The sequence below is a fragment of the Rhinolophus sinicus genome, linkage group LG07, assembly GCF_036562045.2.
Source record: "Rhinolophus sinicus isolate RSC01 linkage group LG07, ASM3656204v1, whole genome shotgun sequence".
NCBI lineage: Eukaryota > Metazoa > Chordata > Mammalia > Chiroptera > Rhinolophidae > Rhinolophus > Rhinolophus sinicus.
Window position 1 is genome coordinate 25,185,631 of NC_133757.1, and position 10,564 is coordinate 25,196,194.

The 10,564-nt window shown below is 43.5% G+C and overlaps 1 protein-coding gene across 1 annotated transcript in view; it reads left to right on the forward strand.

The window, feature by feature from the left end:
• HPSE2 (heparanase 2 (inactive)) overlaps positions 1-8,752 on the forward strand; it is a 530,253-nt gene extending 521,501 nt beyond the window's left edge. The window contains exon 12 of the mRNA XM_074339233.1: positions 3,597-8,752. Coding sequence (XP_074195334.1) covers positions 3,597-3,762 — 166 coding nt within the window. The 3' untranslated portion in view covers positions 3,763-8,752. The remainder of the gene's footprint in view (positions 1-3,596) is intronic.
• Positions 8,753-10,564: the final 1,812 nt, after the last annotated feature.

Sequence of the window (10,564 nt, forward strand, 5' to 3'; positions counted from 1 at the left end):
TGAACTGCAAGTCACCTCATCTGGTCCTGCTGGGACAAGGGTGCGGGCCTTGTCAAAGGTAGGAGGGTTCCTTTGCAATGTCAACAAATGTCGTAGCCCTCTCACCTTATAGCAATTGTCCTTTGACGATCTCTTTTTTGAAAAAGAGCTCATGATGCCCTTGTCCTCTCAAAAAATCTTGCTGGGAATTTTATGACAGTTTTAAATCAACGTGTGTCTTAGTTATCCCAACAGTGTCTACTGGCATTCACATCTGAAAGATATTTACTATCCATTTAAGGAACTTGTGTGTCATAATCCTAACAATATCTACTTGCATTTTCATTTGAGAAATAGTCTCATCTATGTGCAAGACTTACTAGTTTTTCATTGTGAAACAATCTCTGTTCATGCGTATATTGATGAAAGACTTACAAGACTGCCAACTCTTCCCACACCCTCACCCAGAGGTCTGTTATCCACAGTTACTTGGCATTGGAGCGCTGGTGGGGTCTGAGACTGGAGACCTATTGAGAGAAGGCGTCATTGTCCATATTCACGTGGAAGGGATGGAGAGTTACAGAGCTTGGAGCAGTGACGGCAGCATATCTCTTGGTCAACAATGTGGCATGCGAGAGCGTGAGGGTCTAAACTAAAACAATAGCAGTCAAAGGGGCAGATTTGACAAATATTAAAAGGTAGAATTGATTGGACTTAGTGACCCTATATATGGGAACTGAGCGAGAAGTCTCAGATGACTCCCAGCTTTCTGGCTTAGGTAATCAGACAGGTAGTGGTACCAGCACAAAGATCAAAAGGCAGAGAAAAGGATAAGGTTTGAGTAGAAGATTTTGACTTTGGGCAGAGTGACTTTGAAGTTCCTGTGCGACAGCTAAGTGGAGAAGGATCTAGGCTGGAGGTACAGGTTGGGGAAGCAAAGACATGTGGCTAATAATCAAAGTCCCGGATGTAGCTAATAGCGCCCAGGGGGAGTACGTAGTGTGGGAAGAGAAGATGTCCACAGACAAAGCACCAGGAACCCCAATATCTGAGAGGCAGGTCAAAGAGAACCATCCCCTTGAAAAAGAAACAACATGCAGAAATGAAGGAGGCAAACAGAGAGAGAGAGACCATGGGTGCCAAGGGAAGAGAGGGCTCTAAGCAGGGAGCCATGAAACTTGTCGATGCCATAAAGCAGTCACGTACAAGGACCAAAATGTTTACTCGTAACGGCAATGAAAAGGATAACAAAAGAACACCACCATCTCCCACATATATGGCTCATTATGCTTTCAAAGCACTTTCATATTTTTATTTCATCTCATTCACACTATAGCCTATATAGCATTCTTACCGATGCAAAGATGACAGGAAGTGAGGTTAAGAGATTTCCCATAGTATCTAACAAGTTAGTGGTCCAGCTCCTGGAGTTAGAGATCCATCCAGAATCAACCATGCTCCCTGTTCCACACACCCAAGTTCCACACACCCGAGTTAGCTTTTTAACCAACAAATAGGGAAATTAGAATGGGGCCTGTTCCAGAATAACTACTCGTTATTAGTATAGACATTAAAAGACTTGCTTATCACACTTGGTTTTGCACTTCCCAGAAGCCAAAGATGTCAATACTCTGGGATCAGCTGAATCTAAAAGGGCGTTATCTACGTAATTCCTCAAGGGGACGCTTGCACCTAATTCTGTGTGTAAGAGGGACCATTGAAGGTTTTCAAGGAGAGAAGTGATATTTATATGAGTATGGTGTGGAAAGATTAATTCGTATTATAGAACTTGTAATTGCCAATGCATAGGTCTGATTGTTGGATAGTCACACCATCCGAAACAAAATAATGAAAATGCACTGTGAAGACGTGTCTGGGCTGTTGTTTTGTTTTGTTTTGTTTTGTTTTGTTTTGTTTTGTTTTGTTTTGTTTTATTCTGCAACAAAACCACCTCTCCTCACCTGCCTCCCACTCCATGAGGAGGCTGTCTTCAACAGAGAGGGTCACTTAAATTTGGAGCAAAAGCTCCTTGCGTATTTTGGTGAAGTCAACACCTATCTTCAGATCTTGATTCTCCTACCGCCGCACCTCCCAGAGGCAGGCCTGGCTGTCCAAACAGGAGTCGGTTCCCTTCTCACTCATTCATTCCTCAGGCATAGCAACAAGAGGAGGAGGAGTCAGATCTGGACTGGACCCAATCTTATTCATGTGGGCTCAAGTCTGGAGCTGCTTCTCTGCCTCACTCTCCACCGGGAGCAATTTACAACACACTTATCTCTGGGAATTCACTGCTCTATTGGGCATGAGTCTGATTATCTCTCTCTAAACCTGTCTATCATTCACAGCACAGGAGGAACACTAAACAAAGACCTTTGTATCAATTTCTAACATTTTATTTTCTTTACAGCTCAGATGAGATAGCACTGCAGTGTTATCACAGTGGAGGTTGGGCAAAGCCCAGAAATAGTCATCACCATGGAGTGTTGATTTTCTGAGGGTAACTCACAGCTTTATTTCCAGCTGGTGGCCTGGTTCAGGCCTTTTTTTCTGACCCATAAAACTGAGCTTTGACCTTGGTACATGGCTGTACGAGTCACTCCCCAGTCAGGAAAAACTGGGAAGTTGTGTGAATTCTGCACCATAGGCCAAAGATAGGTGATCTGTTTCTCTTTGCTCTCTACACGCACTACATATGTGGCCTCCTTCTTAGGTTTGAAGGTGGCTGGTCCACAGGAAGAAAAAAAGCAGGGAAGACAGATGAATTGTGATCACAAATGCCTACTTCATCACCCACTTTGTTGTGTTGCTAAAATAGAAACACACATTAAATATTAGGTATGAAAATTCATTCTTAGGTTACGAGGAGAGTTGTTAAAGGTATGTCTCTGTCCTTCAGAACAACCCAATACAAGTAATATGATGTCAGTTCTCTAATCTGTCAGATAAATTAATGAAAAATTTGAGTTAAAAAGGAGATTTCTGAAATCACTTTAAGCCTGTGCATCATTCCACAAGCAAAAACTCTTTAGGTAGAAAAGTCAAACTGAAGTGCTATTATGATTTTTAAAAAATTAGGCATGAGGGGCGGCCAGTTAGCTCAGTTGGTTAGAGCGTGGAGCTCTTAACAACAAGGTCGCCGGTTCGATCCCCACAGGGGCCACTGTGAGCTGTACCCTCCACAACTAGATTGAAACAACTACTTGACTTGGAGCTGATGGGTCCTGGAAAAACATACTTAAATAAAAGTTTTTTAAAAAATTAAGCATGAGACACTTTTCAGCTTCTGCATCACGGAGACCTGTCACTTGTCTAAATGATATGCCTGTGGAACTAGACTACCTGTGTTCAAAGCCTGGCTCCCAGACCTACAAGCTACATGACCTTGGGCAAGTCAATTACCCACCACCTGTAGAATAGAGATAATGATAATTTCCTCCTCAGAGTGTTGCTGGGATGCTTGAATTCATTATTAAAATCAAGCCCCGAAGTGAGATCTGGGCATAGCAAGTGTCAGTAAGTGATAGCTGTGCACATATCAGACTGGCAGCAGTCTGGGGCTGCCTAGGCTTTGTTGCAATGGCTCCCTTTTAATGCAATGCTGTTTTTCCTCACCTTAGAGCAGTGCAGCTGAACGGCCAGCCCTTAGCGATGGTGGACGATGGGACCCTCCCAGAATTGAAGCCCCGCCCCCTGCGGGCCGGCCGGACATTGGTCATCCCTCCAGTCACCATGGGCTTTTATGTGGTCAAGAATGTCAACGCTTTGGCCTGCCGCTACCGATAAACCCTTCTCACACTCACAAGGTGCCAGTGGGCCTACTGGACTGCTTTCTACTCCTCTGCCCCAATAGTATCCTTATTTTTCAGACACTTTCTTAGCAACAAACCAGTCTCTGCTGCCCCATCCTGCTGGAATCAACATAGACTTGCTCTCCAAAAAGACAAATGTCATAGCACGAGCTTCGCCTGTACAGGTCACATCCATCCCAAAGGAAAATGTGGACATCATTTGTACCTACAGAGGGATGAAGGTATGTGTTTAGAACTGTATGTATCTTTGTATATGTACCATGAAAACAACTCACCGCACACTCCCAGGACAAACTGAATAACAGCCCAGGATCCTGGCCGCACAGCAGTAGAATTACAGACTTCAGCCTATGGCTGCTGCGCTCAGCAGAAGATGAGAAAGGAAAGAACCTAGCGGACTTTTAAGAGCCCGATCCTTTTCCAACTACTTCCTTTGTTCCCTGCTGTTGCTCTGGGTTTCCTATCAGCTCTTTTCTCAGAAGGGAGCAAGTGGGTGAGTCAGCACTGGCCTGCTGGGTGAGCTGTTGATGTCATTTCCCAGCTGATGTATGAGTGTGTGTGCCTCTGGGCTTCTGACAGTGGCATCAATCACTGGCTATGCCGCTGGGAAGCGGGTGCTTCAGAAGTAAAATTGCAATCATTCTACGGATTTTGTAAGAAGGTTCTATTCCTCTGTGAATCCGGATTCCCCGGGGTTGAAATGGGAGTCAGGTAACAGTGTTCATTGAGTGGAGAGCAATGTATTCAGCACCACAAAAAGTAATTATCATCTGTCATGTGGCTCTGAGGGAGAGAGTTTTAGTACAAAGAGAAAGCATGACAAACCACCACGACACATGTACACACACACACACACACACACTCACACACACACAGAGCAAATAATTAGACCTTCAAATTTGAGAGAATATTTAATAGAGATAAGCCCTCAATGCTTTGGTTGACCAAAATCTTTAAAAAAAAAAAAAAAAAAAAGAGGTGTAAATATCAAAGGTCCTCACTGCAAGACACAACTAACATGTCTGCCTCTTCCCAAGTAGCTGTGTGCCTCTCAATGCATGTACAAGGCAGAAATCCAGTCTGGTCCTTGAAGATGACCAGGACCATCCTGTCCCAGACCAGCTTATTTGATCAGTGAACCAAGCTTTCGGTTAGCCGTTTTGGGGAAGGTGAAATCTGGAGACAGGTCTGATGGGCAAACGGTGGAATAGTAGGTGGGAAGCTCCCAGGTGGGCAGGGGGCAAGTGGAGTGGGTTGAAGTTCATGACACAGCCCTTCTGTATGAGTCAAGGGGTGTGTGGGTCTCTACAAACAATCTGTGACCGAAATGACTTTCTTTTCTGTGGATGTGATTTTCTCTTTTGGGATACATGACATGAATGATCCTTTTTGAAAAGGAGGAGATATGTGACAATGTCACAGGGTTCCAACTAAGAGAGTGATACAATTTCTATTGTAAAAGGATAGGAATGAGGTGGGGGGCAGAGTCGCTGAGGCCAGAGGCAAGGGAGGCTGCAGCAGATGCCCAAGGGGTTAAGGATTAGAGCCAAGTGTGCAAAGTAACTGGTTAGGGGAGAGACAGGAGGGAGACTACCTGACAGGAGAAGAGGTAGAGGATTCTCAGCTTGAAGAACTGGGAATTTGGGAGAGGGAAGCCATCAGGCGAGTTTTATGTGTCAGGAAGATAGTGGATTCAGTTTTGACAGGCTTATTATTAGGTACAGGAAGAACAGCACACAGTAGGTACATCAAGAAAGGGGGAGACCAAAGACCAGTTGGACCCAATCAGTGGGTGTCTCAGCCTGGACGCAGCTGGGAAGAGAAGTGCAGACCCTGACACGCAGCCACAACACTACCTAGAGGGGCCTCCTCTTCTCTGAAAGCAGGCGCCTCCCACTGAAGCTTCAGCCATGAGAGGGGAAGAGAGAGAAAGGAGGAGAAAGAAGTGGCAGAGGACAGGCCAAAGTGAGGAAGAGAGCAGAAAAGAGAAGTGAGAGACTAAGGAGTTGTTTCTCCAAAGTTTTACAAATTAGTGCTGATATCAATCCAGAGCCCGTTCATTTAACCACCGAGCTCAGTGGCTGCCCAATTCAGACTCACCCCCTCACCTCGTCATAGATTCTGCTAATTCAGTACAGCCAGGACCTCCAAAGCTCCATTCAAACCAACCTTCTGTAAGTAAGTGTTGATTCTTCACTAAGCCTCTACACATGCAGAATATAGGCAGTTCCTGCTGCTTCTGTCTTTCTCTGTATATTAAATGCTGCTCCTAAGAGGTTTCAGTTTTGTTTTGTTTTTTAGTTAATAAAAAGGAGAAGGGAATCACTGAACTTTATCTTTGGAGTCCTGAAATTCTAACTTTACAGCTATCTCACGGAAGTATTTGCATTATTCAAAGGAAACTGAGAATCTCACTGTAACGTCACATTCCATAGAGACTTTAGTACAGGGCATCTGTCCTGGATTTTTCATTTTGGGGTGGGGGGAATGACTAGATCAGTGGGAAGCACTCCTTATAATGGACTCCCCTGTCACACTCCCCCCAAAAGACAGCCTGTGGCAAAATTCAGCATCACCATCTACATCAACGGAGCAGCTCACCAGGCTGGGCCCCTGCACAGAAGAGCTCATCCACCAGCCTCCCCAGATCAGATGTTTCCTCCTGAAACAAGACATGGCTGAGATAATCTACGACTTTAAGAACCACTTTATTTTAAACCAAAGAATGGGCTTCAGAGGTGATTATTTGAAAGCGTGATAATGTGTAATGAGAAGTCTGTGCCTTTTGTTGAGATGATTTTCTGCTGCTTCTGCCTCTAGGAATGATTTTTCTCCTTTCTTATCGCAAAGGCTCAGAAAAAATTCCCATTGTTATTTGGAGAGAGCGTCCCAATTCTTCTAGTGCCCTGAAAAACCTGCAACAGTGGGATGTTAGCATTATCTCCAGCTGGAGAAAAGCTTGAGAATACCAGAACTGAGCTACAGTGAGACAGAGGCCTGCAATTCCCAAAGGCGCGGTCAGCCTCCCCAGCAGCCGGCAGATGGGCCCAAGCCCCGCACCTCTGACAGGGCAGAGGTAGTTGGTGGATTCTGCCTGAGAGGCCCTCACCAGCTCTCAGCACCAGGGAGCCTGTGCAGCCTCCTGGGCTGGGTCAGCAGGGAGGACCCCACAAGTGGTCCCAACCAGGCCAGGCCCAACATCTGCAGGTGTGCTCTACCATGTGTACTCAGCATCCCTGTGTTTGGGATGGATGCATGACTCACCTTGGAAATCCACTGAGAGCAGTTTATTTCTGAAAACAAAAGGGCAGTGTTTAATCTCTGCAGAAGCAAAGGTGAACCAGGTGGATCCCTCTGACAGTAAAAATGCTGGAACAGGGAAAGACTTTAAAATTTTGGAGTATCAGTATAGCAACCAAAATAGAGATAAAGTTTGGAGAAGGCAAGGGAAGAAGGAGCATACACATTTGTGCAGCCTGGCTTTCTCCTCGTCCCTTGCCTGCAGCCTCAGACTGGACACTGCCAATGGCTCTTTTCCACTAACATACTCGCTAGTTCCACAGCCTCACCTCTGCCAGCCACTCTATCCCCAACCTGGAGCCCACTGAGAGGGAATTAAGTTTTGATTGTAGAAACATTTGCAATCTTGTCATAGGATGTACCGGAATTGAAAATAAGATAGCAAGGGGTTCTCAAAGAGAAACGGTTATTATAAGACCCAAACATTGTGCCATTACAATAGGCATTCCATTGTAATGGGGCCTCACTGCCTCCTAGTTCTCCTAACAGGGACACAAAGGTTTCTGTAACTGCCTTCCTATCCCAGGCCTCAGCGGTGAATATTTGGGGAGGACCAGAGAGGTAACTTATCCAAGACACCAGATAAGCAGAGGGGCAGAGCTGCAACTTGCCCCCAGATCTGTTGGACTCCAAAGCCTGCTCTCATTGCACCGTGCTCCCACTCACTGGACTGGTTGTGGCCACCTTTGTCTCATCTCCATGTTGTTCACAGCTAGCTTTCTTAACGTCCTGTGTGTGTCTACAGAGAACCCTAGCAGTGCCTTCACCCAGTACAGTCAGTCTTGGGTTGGGGGAAGCCACCTAGCAACTCTGAGGACAGTGAGTCAGGCTGTGACGAGCCTTGGCTATAGAATTTTGAATCTAGGCTCAAGGCGGCCCTCCTGGTCTGCTCCTCTCCCTCTCTGTTTTCCTGTAGAACAATGTAAAAGGCCACTCCCACCACCACCACCCATCACACGTGATCATTCTTGGTCATGCGCCCTGGAGGCAAGTGGCAGAGCGAGTCAGCACCCACACTTGCGCTGCCTGCAAGCACTGCTCCTCCTCCCCACCCCCACCCCACTCCCAGCAGTTTGGAAGTTTCTCTGCATCTTCCCAGACTAAATAATACATCCAGTAATCGTTGCCCTAGGGGTAGTATTTGCAAATATCACTCTAAAACAAGATAGCCAAAATACCAAAAGACAGCACATCAAGTGCTTCGGCACCCACTTCCTTCCAAACCCCACAGCAGCCCCTGAGAGCCCTGGGAGCATTCGTGAAAAGCCGACCAAGTTCCAAATGACTGTCCCACGTACCCAGCAGAGAAAAGGGGGCCCTTCTTTACAGCCCACATCACAAACTTAACTCTTCTAGTTATTATTCATGAACTTATTCTGGGATTCTTTTTTATGTTGTAAATGTTATGTAATAAATTATATTTTGGAGAGAAGCAAAAAGAAACCTTAGTTTTATTATCTGGAAGTTGGCAAAATGAGTGTGGGGATGCCTCCCAGGGAAAGTTTGTTCTCTGTGCAGGGGATTTGAACAGGTGTGAATATTTTCTTCCAGAAAACAGATTATATTAAGGCTTATATGATCCCAGTGATTACAGAGTTTGGGTCCATGAGGTAGTTTATATTTTGAGGTAATGTTCTGTAAGTAATAAAATGTGAATACTCTAAGTTTCTGTTCTCGGGGTGTTCTGTGGGGAGAGGGAGGCCGCTGTTGTCGATGCTACACCTTGACCTTAAGGCTGACTACCTGAGAACTAACATATACTGAGGAGTTTGTTTGAGCTGCCCTCTTCCCCCACAATCTTTGCTTCAAGTAGTCTAAATGGAAATCAAATTGTACCAACCAAGTTAGACGTCATTGTCTATCTTAGTTAAAATAACTATTAGCCGCAGTATCAGGCAAACCCCAGAATTTCAATGGCTTAACACAACTGAAGTTTATTTCTTGCTCATAGATCGTGTAAAATTCAATTAGTGGTAATGGGATAAGGTGGGCAGGTGTTCTGTTCCATGTAGTCCTTTCGGGATCCAGACTGATGTGGGTTCTCCCATCTTCAGCACTTGGCCTCCTGAATTGCTATGGGCATCACCAAGATAGACCGTATCCAAGGTCATCAATAAATTTAAAAGGACTGAAGTCACACAAAGCATATCCTCGGACTAAATGGAATGGAAATAGAAATCAATAGATACCTGGAAAACCTCCCAATGTTTGGAAATTAATGACATACTTCTGAATAACCCATGGGTCAAAAAAAATCAAAAGAAAAATTAGAAAGCATTTTGAACTAAATGAAAAAATATGTAACTTATCAAAAGTTTTGCTGATAAAGCAGCACCTTGGGGGAAAATTATAGCAGTAAACTTCTGTGTTAAAAAAAGACAAAAGGTCTCAAATCAATGGATCAGTTTCTATCTTAAGAAACTATACAAAAAAAGAGCAAATTAAATTCAAAGCAAACAGAGGGAAAAAAATAGTACGTATCAGTACAGAAATTGGTAAAATAAAAAAAATTAAAAAATGAAAGTTGACGAAACCAAAAGCTATTTAAGAAAATCCATAAAATCCTTAATGTGACCTGAATCCTTCTAAATTTGTTGAACAGAATAGAGAGTCCAGAAATAGATCCACATATATATGGTCAATTGATCTGAGACAAATGTGTCAATGTAATTCAGTGGAGAAAGGATATTTTTTCAACAAATGGAACTCGACATACTGGACATTGTGCAAAATAACGAATACTTCTATCATACCATCTACAAAAACAACTCAAATGGATCATAGACATAAATGCACAACTATAAAACTTCTGGAAGAAAACACAGGAGAAAATTTTTGTGACCCTGGCTCAGGCAAAGCTCTTTTAGACAGTAAATAAGAAGTACAAAGATTTCTGTTCTTTTGAAAGTCACTGTAAAGAAAATGAAAAGACAAAGCCACAGACTGGGAAAAAAATGCAAAACCAATATATGATAAAGGATTTGCATGCAAATATATAAAGAAATCATATAAATAATACAAAGCAAGACAATCCAATTTAAAAATGAGCAAATGATGTGAACACTTTACCAGAAAAGAGATATAGATGGCATAAGCACATGAAAAGAAGTTCAACATCATTAGTCTTTAGGAAAATGGAAACTAAAACCACAATGAGATACTACTACAGACCTACTAGAATGGCTGAAGTTAGAAAAAGACAATATCAAATATTAAGGAGGCTACAGAGCAACTAAAACTCTCAGTATTGCTTGAAGGAATGTAAAACGGTGCATGCACTTTGAAAAACAGTTCAGCAGCTTAATATAAACTTAAACATACATTTTTCCATACAGCCCAGTCATCTCACTCCTAGGTATTTACCCAAGTGAAATAAAAACTTATGTTGACACAAAAACCTGGACACAAATAGATAAATTAGATTACATCAAAATTGAAAACTTTTATGCTACAAGAGATACCATTAAGTGAAAAGA